General features: G+C 43.4%; 1 protein-coding gene across 1 annotated transcript in view; it reads right to left on the bottom strand.

Moving 5' to 3' along the window:
- The window catches only part of LOC105026904 (multiple epidermal growth factor-like domains protein 6), a 58,102-nt gene that overhangs the window by 39,113 nt on the left and 828 nt on the right, over positions 1-18,161 (bottom strand). Inside the window, exons 2-3 of the mRNA XM_020055396.2 lie at positions 16,986-17,230; positions 15,896-16,000 (exon numbers count right to left, since the gene is read on the bottom strand). Of these exons, the coding sequence (XP_019910955.2) occupies positions 15,896-16,000; positions 16,986-17,230 (350 nt within the window). The remainder of the gene's footprint in view (positions 1-15,895; positions 16,001-16,985; positions 17,231-18,161) is intronic.

Genomic DNA, 18,161 nt, shown 5'->3' with positions numbered 1-18,161 from the left:
AAGGTCATAATCTCCTCAACCACCTATACCTGCCCTGGGGTCGTGAGGAGGCAAGGTCATAATCTCATCAACCACCTATACCTGCCCTGGGGTCGTGAGGAGGCAAGGTCATAATCTCCTCAACCACCTATACCTGCCCTGGGGTCGTGAGGAGGCAAGGTCATAATCTCCTCAACCACCTATACCTGCCCTGGGGTCGTGAGGAGGCAAGGTCATAATCTCCTCAACCACCTATACCTGCCCTGGGGTCGTGAGGAGGCAAGGTCATAATCTCCTCAACCACCTATACCTGCCCTGGGGTCGTGAGGAGGCAAGGTCATAATCTCCTCAACCACCTATACCTGCCCTGGGGTCGTGATGAGGCAAGGTCATAATTTCATTTAGCAAATCCTGTCAAGACAGGATTTACAAAGACATTCACATCTACTAGGCAGTGGCCCTATAACAAGAGCATGTTTATATCTTGAGCTGTTCTGGCAGATACGCTCACTGGAATCACTGGAATCACTGGAATCATTTTGATGACACGCGGCTGAATGGAGCATCTTGCCATAGAGATCCAGCATTTACAAATGTACACTGATCGTCATTCATGAGGGAGGACCTGTTTACTGAAGAATTTTGTTCTTGATACCATTTTATTTCAGATGAAAAATCGGGTCACCATTCTACAATTCAGATGCACTTGTGTTTTCACATCAAGTTCATGTTTAAAGTGCATTAAATGGAAAAAGTTTCTCCCCTGATAGTTCTTTGACAAATGGTGATTACAGCTTCCCATCAGGTTCTGGAACAGACAGTTGGTAAAACACTCTGGTGCACTTACATAGACCTCAAGCCCTCCGAGAGCTCCCTCCTGCTAACCTCATCAAGTGTTATTGGCATAGGCAGTCCGGTCATCCCCCCATCTTCTCCCCCTGCGTCCAGGAACGTCTATCCCCCCCATCTTCTCCCCCCTGCGTCCTCCCCCAGAACACTCACCTGTTTGAAGTTCAAGAGCACTAGATAAACCAAGGTCCTGTGTGGCTGAACCCTCATCTGCAAAGTCTCTCTTCACACAACGGACCTCTGACTTGACAGTTTATGGAAACTAGCAGATCTTAAAACTCAGAGGACAGAGTTGACAGCAAAACATTCAGTTAGTATTTCATATCTGAGATTTGAACCCCAGAGAGGAATTCATTGTATTTCCTGCTCGTTGTATGTTTTTTGCATTCCTACATTTCTTTTGTAACAGTTTGCTGGACATAGACTAAGGGGAAAAATAGATCAGTTGTCATAGCAGTATCCAATTTCTAACACCTCCTCGTAATCCAACCTTTTCTCTACACACAAGCAGCGTCCAAAACATTGTGTCTGCCTCTTACCGGTGCCAACAGCAAGAGAAACCATATTAAACCGGAAAGTTCTGCAGGTGTCTAACACTTTTGAACCACAAAAAGTTCCTCTAGACACCTTCTGAGAGTGCAGAGCATGTGATTCATAATACAAACATCCTCTCGGTAGATACAGAAATGATAATAAAACAGATTTCACTTTCCCCTTACTTGATCCTTTCTCTTTGGTTTGCTCAACACTCACTGAGTACTGAGCGCCCGAACTGCTGAACAAGCACATGATGTCTTGTTAGACACGGTGCAACAACCTAATGAACAAGAACACAGGTCAAAGGGTAAATGTTAATATGTTTCAGGATGACCTGAAAAGCATTATAAAAGCCGACCAAGCAATGGCACGTGAATCGAGAGCTCCCCAGTACAGAGGGAGAGAGAAGAACACATTTCATCAAGTAGGAGCAGAAGAAGCCAAATCAGGGTGTGTTGCAACCCAAGATTTAAGTTCATAAACAATCACTGTGTAAAACCCAGCTACGCTCAGAGGTGACAAGCAAGAAGGGCATCGCAACCCAGAAGCCAGGGGCAGTTAAGAGGGTATTCATGGTTAAACAGTAAACCGGCTCTAACACATCGCTTTTACTATTCGTCCCTTCAATAATGGATTTATGCCCAAAGGTGCCCAAAATGTTAAGATTTTCACATGGTATATTTTGAAGATTTACAGGGATGCTGTTTGCTTGCCAGGTTCCTTAGAGCACAAACATCTTTCTTCGGTCAGTTGTATGGAGATCACAAAACGTTCTTCTCTGAACGTGGAGAAATTAGCCGGAAAACCAAACGGGGCGGTTAGATTGCTATCGTGTACATGAGCATCATCCCACAACTCTTTGCTTTGGGGGATGAAGCAACTAGTCATCCAATAAACCAGAGAACATGCATCAGATCTGTTTGAAGAGTAATGGACTGGGGAGAAAACTGATGAGCTCCACTAGATATCAGGTCCTGTCATGTTGTAAATAATCCTAGAGATTCCCACACAGTTTACCTTGTATATCCCCATGACAGATGGTTGGTCATAACAAAACAGAAGGTGGTCGGAATGAGCAATCAGGAAGCAGATAATAAAGAGGAGCATGACAGCACGCATGACAGCACGCATGACAGCACGCATGACAGCACGCATGACAGCACGCATGGCACACAGGAGCATGACACACACACCGTGTGCAATGGATCTGACCCAACATGATTACTCGCCCGTAGAAGAATGTACAGTATTAACACGTCCTCAGTATTGAACAGTAACAAGAAGGATGTTATAGAATAATGGAGGTCACACACAAAAAAAAAAGATCTGATGATAAAAATGTATCTCGGCCTGTATTTCAAATGCCACCGCATGGGCCCCCCTTGCAACTTAATTAACAATAATACAACCCCCACCAAAACAATAAGGAGGGGGGCAGTAGTGGCTTTAGATGTCTGCTGGTCACAGTACTGCCTGTCCCACCCTATATATTCTACTATAAGTATTTATCTCTATGTTCCAGACCTGGAACACACATACAGTCACCAAGAGCATTACAACTTCAACTCCACAGTTTCCCCCTTGGGCGCCCAGCAGGTTAACTGGAGCTGAAGAGGAAGCAAACACACATGTGTTATCTGTTTAAATGGCCTCTCTGGCTCCAGCTGGACCAACCCCTAACATACAGCAGTGTCATTTATCTCTTAGTTGGATCAGATCTGCTTTCCAATGTGTCTTCCAGTAAAGCAGTTCACCAAAGATCTCTGTTCCCTTAATTCCTTAGTAGCTTCTATCCTTCTGTTCTCTGCTCTCACACACAGGTCCAGTACACCTGGAAAGGCCATTCCAGCCCCGTGCACAGCTCCATGGCCAATCCACTGGCAATGTGCAGGAGGCTCAGGAATCTGCTCACAGTGACAGTTGGTTAATGGTTTGGACAGACTGAAACACCTCTTAAGACCTTTTCTTTCATTTCACTGCCTGTTTCTAATTTGCAGTATGTGAGGCGATTGTGGATATGTTTTAAACAACGCACTTTTATGATTGTAACTAAACAGGCTTCTCTTCAAATGTAGCGTGTGTAAGGTAGCAAAAAGTAATCCATATAATAAAATAGAATTACAAATGACGGTCATTGTATGTTGTTTGTAAGAGAATACCTTCTCTTTTGACCGTGTAAGCGTTTGGACTGGTGCTGGGTGAGGCTTTATGATTTATTGAAATGTATTTAAATAGGGAATCCCATTGAGACCAGTATCCATGTTACATGTGAGCCCAACTTACATTAACACAACAAATGATACAAAGAAATTAATGTTCTGAATTGCTTTACAGCTACCAACATCCAATTTGAGACTTTTGAAAAGTGTTCCAGATTTGCATACAGTGGCAACCAAAAACTGATACTGATTTATATGTTCCATAAAAAGACAGACAAGCTGAATTTAAATATGAATTCAGCAACTTGCTTTTAGCTACTCATTTTACCCAAAGAAAATCAGGACAGGCTTTAGGACCATGTGGCCAACTCAGACAGGGCAGGAAGGCTTTCCTGTGTTTGTTGGTGGCCAGATTTAGCGCATTGAAGCAGTTACATTGGTTCAGGTCAGAGGTGGGATAAAGTATAGAAAAGGTACAGTAATTGCTTTTTTATTTTAAAATTAAATGAAGATTGTAAACAGCTGATTTATCCCAATACCAAGTGTTAGAGAATGTGCCATCAATCAAACTGAACAATCAATATGATCTTGCTTTCCCTAATCTAAAGGCAGGTAGACAGGTCTATCCCACAGATATTACCCAGAGCACTAAGAACTGTATATAATATTGATCATATGACAGAATTCTGTGATCTGATCATGAAATCTAATATACTGTATTTCAAAGCCAGCTCAGTTTTGTAGGAGAAGGGTTTGGGTCGATGAAGCTCTATCTTGATGATCTCCTTGTCAATCTGTAGCTATCTTAGAGAAAGTATGCGAAATCTTTTCTGTATTTCAAATGTTATCAGGTCTTTATCTAAGTTCTAACAATAGATAAAGTGAACCTGACAGCACAATTGTTAAAAATAATACAATAACCAGCTCAAGCGCTCGAAACCTTCGACATCGGTTCAATATTCTTTGAACGTAATCGCAACATCAAGCTTGTAAAGTTACAAATGTGTCTGATGCGTTTGCAGATGAATGAAGAATTGAATGTGTTTTAGAAAACTTCTACATTCATATGGATGCTACCGTCATTATGGATTATTCATGATTAAAAACATTCTGGATAATGATGAGCAAGGAGTTTACACTGACAAAAAGCAACAGGTCAGTATCTTGTTTGAATGAATCAGTAATGAAAATGTGTTTAAAAGTATTACAAATAATATACAAATAGTCAATGTCCTATTTCATTAAGCATTTAACTTGACTGATATAATAGTGTCTCGATTCCAAGAAAAAACAGACACACATTTGACAGTATAGGCTCTAGCCTTCTGTGGCTGAAGTAAATACACTCATGGCCAGAGCTCATAGCTGCGGAGTACCTGAGCACAATTGCAGTGGCAGAGAAGGCTGAAATTGAATCTGCTTCAGCCACTTCAGCCAGATGATGCTCCATTCCTCACAGTGCTCGCTCCCACATGCAGTTGGGCTCAAGACTGTCAACGAACTGACAATGAATAATCATATTAATAGATGGTATCAGGGAACGGGTGGCAGCAGCAACCATTAAATGGTCTTAAAACTAGTGCTGCATAACACATATTGCAGGTTAGACACAAGAGCAATTAAGTTATTCAAAGGAGATATTAAATTGTTCAGATAAGATGCTTTGATGTTCTTGTAGCTACTAGATACCAACTCAGATTGATAATAGGTTGAGATGACGCACACAACTGTGTTTTATAAATGTGATTCTTCCCTTCGGAGCAAGAAAAAGAAAGCCAGCAATTAATCCTTGATTTTCTTTTAAGAGCTTTGTGTCTACACTCAAATTGGGACAAAAAATTCCTTTTTAGATTACTTTTCAAGCATTTTTTTAATACACTTGTTCTGCTCTTTAGGATCAAGATCCTTGACAAATGTCGCCACTGCAAAATGCATTCCATTTTTTCTTCTATGATACTCCAGTGAGGGACTTCAGGAATTAATCTGCTGCATATTTTCATCTGTTAGCCACATGGTGCTAAATGAGACATCAGGCACTTAGGAGAATATGCATTTACATGAACACTTATTCGCAGAGTTTTATCAGTTTCAGCATTTGTGCCATAAAACACTGCTCATGTGCGCACAGCACACAAGTGGTAATAATTATACCTTTTTTTCCCAAAATGAAACTTTTGAAAACGCACAGCCTTTCTATATCAAATTGTGCTTATTTTCAGAAACTACAGGGTTCCTATAGGGTTAAGGAAGATTATTTTATTCCTGGAAAAAATTAAGTTGAAAAGGAAAGTTTTGAGTGAGGAACAGAAGCATTCAATTTGTAGTGGTCTCCTAATTCTGTTCCTCACTAAAACCTTCCTTTTTCAACTTTTTCAGAAATGAAAGAAAAAGGTGCAGTGGTCTCTTAATTTTTTCTGGAGCTGTATGTATATATATCCGTCATTGTCCATCTGTAAAGTGAAGCGCTGTGCAATCGACTTTGCTGAATTTGGCTGAATCTGAGAAGACAATATATCCCTATACACTTGAGAATTCATCTGGCTGCTTCTGTCTTCTGTCACATCATCAATAAACACTAGTGACCCAGTGCCATTAGAAGCTATGCATGCCCATGCCATCACACTGCCTCCACTGTGTTTTACAAATGATGTGGTATGCCTCAGATCATGTTTTTTGGCAAAATCTGGCCTTTCTATTCTTGAGGCTTATGAATGGTTTGCACCTTATGGTGAGCCCTCTTTATTTGCTCTCGTGAAGTCTTCTCTTCATGGTAGACTTGGACGATGATATGCCTACCTCCTGGAGAGTGTTCTTCACTTGGCTGGATGTTGTGGAGGGGAAAGTATTATGCGATCATCCATCACTGTTTTCTTCCCTGGACGTCCAGGCCTTTTTGTGTTTGCAGAGCTCATCAGTGCGTTCTTTTTTTTCTCAGAATGTACCAAACTGTTGATTTGGCCACTCCTAATGTTCCTGCTATCACAGCCTATGGATGGCCTGTTTCACTTGCATTGAGAGATCCTTTGATGGCATGTTGTGGGTTCACAGCAACAGCTTCCAAATGCGAATGCCACACCTGGAATCAACTTCCGACCTTTTGCCTGCTTAATTGATGAAGACATAATCAAGGAATGGCCCACACCTATCCATGAAACAGCTTTTGAGTCAATTGTCCAATTACTTTTGGTCCCTTGAAAAAGAGAGGGCTACATATTAAAGATCTGTAATTCCTAAACCCTTCCTCCAGTATGGATGTTAATACCCTCCAATTAAAGCTGAGAGACTGCACTTTATGCCCATGTTCATTATTTAACTCTAACTTGAATATATTTGTTTACCAATATAACAAAACTTGTGTCAGTGTATATATACACTCACCTAAAGGATTATTAGGAACACCATACTAATACTGTGTTTGACCCACTTTCGCCTTCAGAACTGCCTTAATTCTACATGGCATTGATTCAACAAGGTGCTGAAAGCATTCCTTAGAAATGTTGGCCCATATTGATAGGATAGCATCTTGCAGTTGATGGAGATTTGTGGGATGCACATCCAGGGCACGAAGCTCCCGTTCCACCACATCCCAAAGATGCTCTATTGGGTTGAGAGATCTGGTGACTGTGGGGGCCATTTCAGTACAGTGAACTCATTGTCATGTTCAAGAAACCAATTTGAAATTATTTGAGGTTTGTGACATGGTGCATTATCCTGCTGGAAGTAGCCATCAGAGGTTGGGTACATGGTGGTCATAAAGGGATGGACATGGTCAGAAACAATGCTCAGGTAGGCCGTGGCATTTAAATGATGCCCAATTGGCACTAAGGGGCCTAAAGTCAAGAAAACATCCCCCACACCATTACACCACCACCACCAGCATGCACAGTGGTAACAAGGCATGATGGATCCATGTTCTCATTCTGTTTACGCCAAATTCTGACTCTACCATCTGAATGTCTCAACAGATATCGAGACTCATCAGACCAGGCAACATTCTTCCTGTCTTCAACTGTCCAATTTTGGTGAGCTTGTGCAAATTGTAGCCTCTTTTTCCTATTTGTAGTGGAGATGAGAGGTACCCGGTGGGGTCTTCTGCTGTTGTAGCCCATCCGCCTCAAGGTTGTGTGTGTTGTGGCTTCACAAATGCTTTGCTGCATACCTTGGTTGTAACGAGTGGTTATTTCAGTCAAAGTTGCTCTTCTATCAGCTTGAATCAGTCGGCCCATTCTCCTCTGACCTCTAGCATCAACAAGGCATTTTCGCCCACAGGACTGCCGCATACTGGATGTTTTTACCCTTTCTTTTCCTTGCCATGTGATTGGTTGATTAGATAATTGCATTAATGAGAAATTGAACAGGTGTTCCTAATAATCCTTTAGGTGAGTGTATATATATATGTATATTATTGTTGTAAATCTGTCTTTTACCTGTTGTAGCGTGCAAGCACAACGATTTGCCTCTGCCTTCAACCCATTAACTAAAGATGACAGCTGTCACCAATCTATAGAAAAATTAAATGGTCAACCAGGGGAAGTAGAGGTGCTGTGGCCAGTAGAGATACTCAGGGATGTGGAGATGCTGTGGGCAATAGAGGTGCTGTGGGCGATAGAGGTGCTGTGGGTAATAGAGGTGCTGTGGGTAATAGAGGTGCTGTGGGTAGTAGAGGTGCTGTGGGTTGTAGAGGTGCTGTGGCTAATAGAAGTGCTGTGGGATGTAGAGGTGCTGTGGGTTGTAGAGGTGCTGTGGGTAGTACAGGTGCTGTGGGTTTTAGAGGTGCTGTGGGTAGTACAGGTGCTGTGGGTTTTAGAGGTGCTGTAGGTAAAAGAGGGGCTGTGGATAATAGAGGTGTTGTGGGTAAAAGAGGTGCTGTGGGATGTAGAGGTGCTGTGGGTAGGACAGGGGCTGTGGGTAATAGAGGTGCTGTAGGTAGTAGAGGTGCTGTAGGTAGTAGAGGTGCTGTGGGTAATAGAGGTGCTGTGGGTAGTAGAGGTGCTGTGGGTAATAGAGGTGCTGTGGGTAATAGAGGTGCTGTGGGTAATAGAGGTGCTGTGGGTAGTAGAGGTACTGTGGGTAGTAGAGGTGCTGTGGGTAATAGAGGTGCTGTGGGTAATAGAGGTGCTGTGGGTAATAGAGGTGCTGTGGGTAGTAGAGGTGCTGTGGGTAATAGAGGTGCTGTGGGTAGTAGAGGTGCTGTGGGTAATAGAGGTGCTGTGGGTAATAGAGGTGCTGTGGGTAATAGAGGTGCTGTGGGTAATAGAGGTGCTGTGGGTAATAGAGGTGCTGTGGGTAATAGAGGTGCTGTGGACCGTTTTCTATACTATTGATGCCAGATGTCAGACGTCAGTGATAATGGAGTCTCATGGAGCATCGTGCTCCTGTGAAGGTGCAGTAGAAGGTCGCCATCTCACATTGGGAGTATGGTGACCTCATGCAAATCCCAGTGCCAGTCGGCGGTCAATTTCACTCCATACCTTCCACATCCAGTCAGTCAGAAGAATATTCTTAGCCAGCAACACGCGGGACATTGTGTATGGAAAAAAAAAAACTATGGTGTTACAACAGCTTCAGTTGGAAAGCTAAGCCACCTTCTTTGCCTCAGAGCCTTACCCAGCAGACTAGCACTCACACGTAGAATAAGCCTTTCTTCAGAAATGCAGACATTCATTATAGCAAACGAAAACTCGGTCCAGACTCAAACATTCTTTGGCACGTTTGTAACCATTTAGGTTTTTGCACTTTTGACTATATACTTATGTGGATTCTTTCATTGCTATTGTTAAGTGCTTCAATAATCTGCATTTATTGCGGTCTCCATTTCACTGTGTTGGATGAAGCCTGCAATAAAACCTGTCCTCATTACAACAATGTTAAAGTATTAACCTTGATCCCAAGTAAAGTGGAATTACAATAACTTCATACCATTTCACCAATTTAATCTTTTAAGTACATACTTGTTCGTGACTCCATTCAAGCAGTCTAACAGATCTAGGATATTAATGGAGAAAAAAAGATTCAGAGAAGGATGACTCTCCATCAGTCAACCAACACTCCACACAACTGCTGCAGTGAAACACTCTCAAAGTCACAGGTTCGCTCTTTATAGAAATTCACTGGAGGAGTGAGGGGAACGTTCTCATCATATTCCTTCTTAATTTTCCTCTAGTCAGGCTTTTATAGATTTGAGACTTAGCATGGAATTAAGCTTGGGAGTAATTGGTCTTAGACTGCTTGAAAAGGTCCAAGACTAGATACCAGTGTGTTCCCAGCCCCCAAATACTTGGATAAATAACTGTAGGTAAGTTGGTTAAATTCCTCATAGGGGGAACATTGTTCAAGCAGGGTAACAGAAGGAATGCCCTGGGCTATATAAACTTAATCCAATGAATCAGCATGTCTTTATTATGCCACTACTATGCTACTACTATTACAGATACTGTTTCTTGGTTCAAGACAGTTTCTAACAACAGGAACATAATTCTGAAGCAACAGCGAATGTTTTATAACGTGTTTATAACCTAACATTATTATGTTGATTAAAATTAATGATTTGTAATGAATGCACCCAGAGAGATGACTGGATCCAAGCGCAGAGCGCAGTATGTTTATTTGATAATCAAACAATATACTGTATACAGGAACAGGTACGTAGTCGTTGGGCAGGCTGAGGGTCAGTAAAACAGGTATCTACCCAGACAGGAGGCAGCAGTACCAAACGGGATGATCCAAAAACAAGGTCAGACCGGCAGGCACGTGTCAGGACACCAGAACATACCAGAACAAACTTTCAAACTATCTATGATACAGAATAACTCTAATCAAACAGACTTAGTAGGGTTGCGATATTATAGGCTATATCTCACAAGGACAGGGTGTGAATGACCAGGCTATATGGTGGCTGCCAGGGGCAGAGGGACAGCACCGAGTGGCATTAAGATGATTGGTATTGAGGGGTCCGTTCAGGGGATTGGGATCTGCTGTGTGGGGTCCGTTCAGGGGATTGGGATCCGGGTGCATTCAGGGGATTGGGACCTGCTATGAGGGGTCCATTCATGGGATTGGGATCTGCTGTGTGGGGTCCGTTCAGGGGATTGGGATCCGGGTGCGTTCAGGGGATTGGGATCCGCTGTGAGGGGTGCGTTCAGGGGATTGGGATCCGCTGTGAGGGGTGTGTTCAGGGGATTGGGATCCGCTGTGAGGGAAGCGTTCAGGGGATTGGGATCCGCTGTGAGGGGTGTGTTCAGGGGATTGGGATCCGCTGTGAGGGGTGTGTTCAGGGGATTGGGATCCGCTGTGAGGGGTGTGTTCAGGGGATTGGGATCCGCTGTGAGGGGTGCGTTCAGGGGATTGGGTGAATGAGGTGCGTTCACCAGCCTGGTGGGAAGGTCGAGGACAAGAGTTGGAGGCAGACCTTACATAGGTATTGTTTTGTTGGGGTTGATACAGTTTTTATTGGGACAAATCAAATCTTTCATATAAGATGCAAGTTACAAACTGGTTAATCCTTGAATGCACTATAAATATGCACATCATTAGGAAGCACAACATTTTTATGTCGGTCTGCTCTACAACCAGTCTGTCTGTCAGAGACTGCCAGTTAGTTACAACACCTCTCAATTCCCATTCCTAACAGGAATCCATTTAGTACACTCAAAGGGGCTCAAAGCCCATGTTGGTTCATGATTGTGTTTGTCAGTAATTACATTTCAAGTCTAGATAGGTTTGGTCTGGACAGTAACATATCCCTGTGCACACACGCACACCATCACACACATAGGGGACTGTAGATAAACCTCCAAACTCACATAACTGCCATTCTAAGAAACTCACGAAGCAACTGAGTGTAGAACAGGAGTTAAGACTGTCGTTCACGAGCGCAGTCCAGCTCACAGGCTTTCTCATTTTCAATAAAAACTGGAACTTCCTGTTGTCGGGCATGCTGCAAAAGGTGATAAACTTCTAATTCTGTCCAGACATTAGCTCATTCGTCAGAGGGAAGAAGAGAAGAAATGCCTACGGTAATGGCTGGAGAGTCTAACGGTGACTTGTATCTCTGTTAAAAGACACGTCATGATAGAACCTTTGAACATTGAGGACAATTCCATGTGCACATTCCAAAGGAACAACGTGCACAGATCATCCACTCATCCTCTGCAGCAGAGGTAAATCTGGGTCTGTTTTTGGCGGTCCTCATGAGACCCAGTTTCATCATTGTGCTTAATAGGTTTTGCGAATACACTTGAAGAAACCTTCAGTTCCTGACATTTTCCAGATTGACTGACCTAAATGTCTTAAAGCAATGATGGACTGTTATTTCTCTTTGTTTATTTGAGCTGTACTTGCCATAATATGGACTACAACAGGGCAGACATAATGATGGTCTTCTGTATACCAACCCTACCTTGTTACAGCACAACTGATTGGCTGAAATGCATTAAGGAAACACATTTCACAAATCAACATTTAACAAGGTAGAACTAGTTGTTCAATACATTCCAGGTGCCAAACCCGTGAAGCTGGTTGACAGAATGCAACAAGGGTGGATACCTTGAAGAATACATGATTCCATATGTGTTATTTCATAGTTTTGATGTCTTCAGTATTATTTTACAATGTGGAAAGTAGGAAAAATAAAGAAATACCCTTGAATAAGTAAGTGTGTCCATACTATAGACTGGTACTGCATGTACAGCTCCGAAAAAAATGAAGAGACCACTGTACTTTTTTCTTTCCTTTCAGAAAAAGTTGAAAAGTAAAGATTTGAGGGAGGAACAGAAGCGTTCAATTTGCAGTGGTCTCTCAATTTATAACCTTCTGTTCCTCACTCAAAACCTTCCTTTTGACTTTTTCGGAAAGGAAAGAAAAAGGTGCAGTGGTCTCTAATTCACGCACACACTGTCCAATAAGGTATACTCATGAAAAAACGCCATGAGCAGAACTTGGAGTTTCTGGCTCAAAACAGTTTAATCATCTCTTCTCATTTTTCACAGTTTTTATGCCCTGCAAACCGACGTGTTGTTTCACTTTGTTACACCTTTCTGAGGCTAAACAAAGTGAAACAGAGAACACAGCCATTAGGACCGTGTCCTATCGTGTGTTTGACAAGTCAGCATCAAAGCTGCAAACCATCACCATCTGAAGGACTACATTAGTATAGTGTACACTGAATTCAGTGATGCTGGACTGAGCTAAAAATCATTGTTCTAGACTTTTCTTTTTTATCTGGATGAATAAATATAGAAATGAACTGTCCTTAACCTTTCGAGTATGCCCTGTTTGCTTTCCAATACCTGTCTGAGGTCTGCCCATCTGTCTTTCTGTCTCTCCATCTATCAGTCCATATCTCAATCTCCCTCTCTTTTTCTCCTTGCCAGGCACATGCCAATCTCTCTAAACATGTAGAACAGGCAGAATATCTATCGTTCTCCTTACAGTTTCTATTACACAACATTCACAACTGGATCCTAAATGTGCTCTCTCTCTCTCACATTAATTATGCTCTCTCTCTCGTGTTAATTACTCTCTCTCACATTAATTATGCTCTCTCTCTCGTGTTAATTACTCTCTCTCTCTCACATTAATTATGCTCTCTCTCTCGTGTTAATTACTCTCTCTCACGTTAATTATGCTCTCTCTCTTGTTTATTATGTTTTCTCTCTCACGTTAATTATGCGCTCTCTCTCACATTAATTATGCTCTCTCTCTCATGTTCTGACATTGTGGTCTCATTAGTATCTCAACATGCTGTGGTCAAGTGTTCATATTTATATTATATACCAACTATAACTATTTCTAATGAGATATTTGTAGGCTTAAAGTCTGATTGATATTCTGCCATTATGGTCCCCTTCACTCAGCACTCTTCTCCACCTCCACCATCCAAGAGTATTTCTGATTAGCTCCTTGAGTCACCAGAACTGAGCTCATGGCTCCAGGTATGGGACAGAGGCCCAAGTCTAAAGAAACAGCCCTTTCACCTACCACACCTGGTTTGTATTAGCAACTCTGGACTTCAGTGACTAATGTGCGTAAGGTATTGTGTCAAATGCATTGAGCACCTGGTGGAAATGTTTTATATAGATCCAATGAATCAATTACCCGTTTTAATATTATTTAAAGAGTTGAGGGAGTAGCTCTGTTCTACATCAGGCATCACACACTTAACAGGTTTGGCATAAGTATACTCTCTATTAACTAAAACAACACAATATGCATCCGCATGGTTTTACTCATCCCTCAGACAACACCAAGTCTACATTTCCCTTATCAGGCGGAAACACCCCATTCTGGCTACCCCCTCACTCACATCAAGTCTAAACCTGAACGCAACGCTGAATGGAACCAATAAGGCATAACTGCATGGAGAATGTAGAAACACGGCACCCTTCCCTCCTCAGTCCCCCTGTCCTTAATAGGTTTAACAGGCAGACAGACGAGGCCGTGTTCAGCAGCAGCGTAGATGGAGAGGGACCCTGACACCCACCACAAAGCTTCTGAGTGCCTTGAGAGATCTCTGCAATGTGGAGCCTCTCTGGTGATCTGGGTCGTAATCACTGGGCACAAAACCAATCAAAAAGCTAAGAGGCAGAGTGAAACAGTGGAGTGCAATGGCTCATCTGAACGTGGACCATCATGATGCCAGTTGCATTATCAACGCTTCAGCTCGGCTAATCAACACGCCAGGGGGTGCTCTATCCAGAATATGCATGGTTACAATGTTTGAATGGTGCTTTGACTATTTGTCCATGTCTGCATGAATGGGAATTGCTATTTTTAACCACTTTTATGCCTTTGATTCGACGCAGAGGAAGAGTGCTGGCAGAACATGGCTGCTTGGCCTGAGCTGCTGTCCTTCTTTAATCCTTCTAGCAGAAGACTAGAGCAGTCTGAATCTGAGAGGTGAAGGAAGGAAAAGTGTCTGGGGAGAGAGGAGGAATAGGTGAATGAACGTTGCTGTGCTCACAGTAGGAGACCGGATCACAGGATTCAATAAACCTTCATGGAAAAGAGTCCTGGCGTGTCTGTGGCCCCGGTCCCCTGACATGTGTCCCTCCCTCTGGTCACCCTTTCCCGCGGCATGAAAACCCAAGTAGCCCTTTCCAAACAACTGGGACAGCAACCACACACAAACCGCTGACGTGTCCCTGTGAAATGTCACAGCCAGAGGAAGAGCAACAAAGCCAGCGCCTGACAGAACCGTCCACATGCTGGGTGTGTGTGTGTTCGTGCAAGCATACGTGTGTGTGTGTGTTCGTGCTTGGGTGTGGGAAGGGGGTGTTACTAATTGTTCTCAGTTCCTCCTTGTTGGAAGTCTTACGTGGAACTTCCCTGCCAGCCGGATGACAGAGTGTCAAGAGTCAGGGGGTTGGTGCGAAAGGGGAGCCGGTCAAGAGATGTTAGAAAGGAATGCATGGGAGGTTGGGAGAATCCTGGACCAGTGGGGCTTTTGTTACTACACTGGGACACTTCACCAAAACCAAATATGATTTGGGTTCGCACAATTGCTGGAAGGAATGTCATTGTTTCAGAGTTGGAAAATAAGATGTAATGTTTATTGCTCGCTAATTAGCCAGAAAAGAAACAAACAACTGCTAAGGAAGGACCGGTGAATGTCGACAGAATCCCAGTTCTTTGCCGTATTCATTGTCTCAATGTAGATCTGTTCAAGGATGATATTCCGCTTGTCCACAAAATTGTACTCATTCTAAAAGGCAAAAAGCGATCCCCGAAAACCACGATTTACGTTAACATGAGGCCTGGTTTTATTGACAGTGTCCAGTCTGTGAGAAGCTTAAAATGCCCATGCTTTCATTAGGCTACACCATGTAGACAGAAAAGAGGAAGGGTTGAGTTAGCCCTCCAGCGCCCAGGGCACCAGCCTTCAAAGTAACTTCTCTCCCAGAGTGCACTTCTGCCACCTCTAATTACCTAGCAACCCCTATTGAGTGGCCACTTCAGATTGCAGCCTCAGGAAAGACTCATTCTTCTGGCTCAAACTGAATGCACAAGGTCTGTACTGCATCCATAGAAGTTCATCAGAACCCTCACCCACAGGACAGCCCCAAGGGCAAGACTAATTTATTAAAAGACAACCTCACAGCGGGGCTGTAAAATAAGACAAAATGCAAAGACGTAGGTACACAGAGACACCTTTACAATCTTGTTAACAAGTCGAAAAGTCAAACATCTTTTTCTTGGACCATTCAATAACTAGTTCTCTCATTTTGTCGCTGTTTTTCTCCCCCCCCCCCCCCCCCCCCCGGTTTCTCAACAGCTCTCTAGTCGAGACTCTTTAACAAACAGCCCTGAAAACACGGCAAAGGGTTTGTCCCGATCACAAGCCCCCCCCCCCCCCCAATTCTGTGTTGACTTACCATACTGGCAGCGTGTTCCCTGGAATCCGGCAGGACACTGACAGACCTGGTCACCGCTATCAGCACACCAGCCCCCATTAAAGCAGGTAGAAGCAGCACATTCCCCTGTGGAGCACAACCTGTCAGCCATTTCAGGAGAACAGACCAAAGGCCCAAACGGATCATGGGCACGCAAACAATTCATTGGAGACGGCTGTCCATGCGTCAGTCCGATGTGCAGTACACTACCATTCAAAAGTATCAGAAACACAGTGTGGACATTGTTATTGTTGTAAATAACTATCGTAGATGGAAATGGCTAACTTTCAATGGAATATCTACATAGGTGTACAGAGGCCCATTATCAGCAATCACTCCTGTGTTCCAATGGTATGCTGTGTTTGCTAATCCAAGTTGATCAATTTAAAAGGCTAATTAATCATTAGAAAGCCCTTTTGCGATTATGCTAGCAACTCTGAAAACGGATGTTTAGAGAACCCATAAAACTGTCCATCGTTTGACTAGTTCACTATCTTCAGCATCAGATTTTGTGGGTTCGAAATGGCAAGAAAGAAAGAACTTTCCACTGAAACTCATCAGTCTATTTTTGTTCTTAGAAATTAAGGCTATTCCATGCGAAGAATTGCCAAGTGTAATACTCCCTTCACAGAACAGCACAAACTGTCTCTAACCAGGATAGAAAGAGGAGTGGGAGGCCCCGGTGCACAACTGAGCAAGAGAACAAATACATGTCCAGATTGTCTAGTGTGAGGAACACCAGTCTCAACATCGACAATGAAGAGGCGACTCCGAGATTCTGGCCTTCTGGGCAGAGTTCTTCCCGTGTCCAGTGTCCGTGTTCTTTAGACCATTTTAATCTTTAATTTTTTGGGGGCCAGTCTGAGATAAGGCTTTTTTCCCTGCAACTCTGCCTCAAAGGCAGAGAATAACAATGTCCACATCGTATTTCTGATCAATTTTATTTGAAATGGACAAGGATTTAGCTTATATTTAAAAAAAAAAAAAAAACAAGGACATTTTCAAGCGACTTCTGAACGGTACTGTATGTGCTAATACAGAAGCAGTATTCGCTGTCTGTCTTGGAACTCACGATGCAGACAGCCCTTTTCCTCGCCCTTCTGTATCCACCCTGGGCAGCACCTGTACACGCTGTGCACATCCATACTGTACACCTGTCTGTAGGCTGTGTAGTAACCGGTCCTCCTCTCGTAGCCGACACACCAGCGATGACCGGTGCAGCCCTGCTTCCAGACCTTGACCATGCGGGTGAAGGCCTGAACACAAGGCTGGCGCGCACCCAGCATGGCCATCTCCGAGTCCGCACAAACGTTGGGCCTGCGGAGACACTGACATGGGTTAAATTCCGACGGGAGAACTGAGTGCACACAATCGTGCGCGCAGTGCTCTGGGAACCTCTGCCTTGTCATGCCACGTTGTTTCATTTTGTCATTGATTCACAGCGTTATTGTGGATGGGAGGGGCTCTGCTGTCGCTCAAGTCAAATAAAATCTGTGACTGAGTGCACAGGACCGAAGAGGGTCAGAGCAGAGGCTAATGGGACGAGGTTCACTCTCCCCCATCTGACACTAGAGTTACTGAACCTCATCGTGAGCCTCCCAACAGCTTCAGACCTCTGGCATGTTGACAGGTGCTCAGACGGACATGTGTGTGTGTGTGTGTCACCGGGGGCCACGCGAGCCCAGATGCTGTTGGAAACACAGCCACTAACCACAGAGGAAGTGGATACACTCCTTCCATGTTCCCAACAGACACAGTTACATAATGTTCCTTTATGCCTATTAGCGGCACTGGGTACGATGGTTTAGCTGTTAGATAAATCTGGCAATTGGCAATATTTAGAAGTATTTCATTTTTTAGCTAATGACGCGCTCCTGTGTGGCGTGTGACGCTGTGCAATTCACAGGGTAAAGTAAAACCCATGCATCTGCGTTAGTTCTCTGGGATTTGGTCTGTTACCTTGCATGAAGTCCCTGGACAGTGTTCCAAACAGCCCCAATAAATAACCAATGACATTTTCCAGGCAATACCTGTTTTTAAAGTAAGCGAAAGCATGTCATATGTATGTGTATGCGTTTGTGTGTGCGTGCGTAGAGTATATTTCTGTCTGCCAATTAAGAATAATAATAATAAGGGATTCAGCAGCAGAATACTTTAATATCTGTTAACCATCTTAAATGTATTATGTATTTGTCAGAGGCAACACGGATATAAAACATGCCATAGCCCAAAGGTACCGTACATCTCT

Source organism: Esox lucius, chromosome 1 (assembly GCF_011004845.1).
Source record: "Esox lucius isolate fEsoLuc1 chromosome 1, fEsoLuc1.pri, whole genome shotgun sequence".
In the NCBI taxonomy this organism is placed as follows: domain Eukaryota; kingdom Metazoa; phylum Chordata; class Actinopteri; order Esociformes; family Esocidae; genus Esox; species Esox lucius.
The sequence above is the reverse complement of the archived record's forward strand: the minus strand, read 5'-3'. Positions and strand labels throughout refer to the sequence as shown.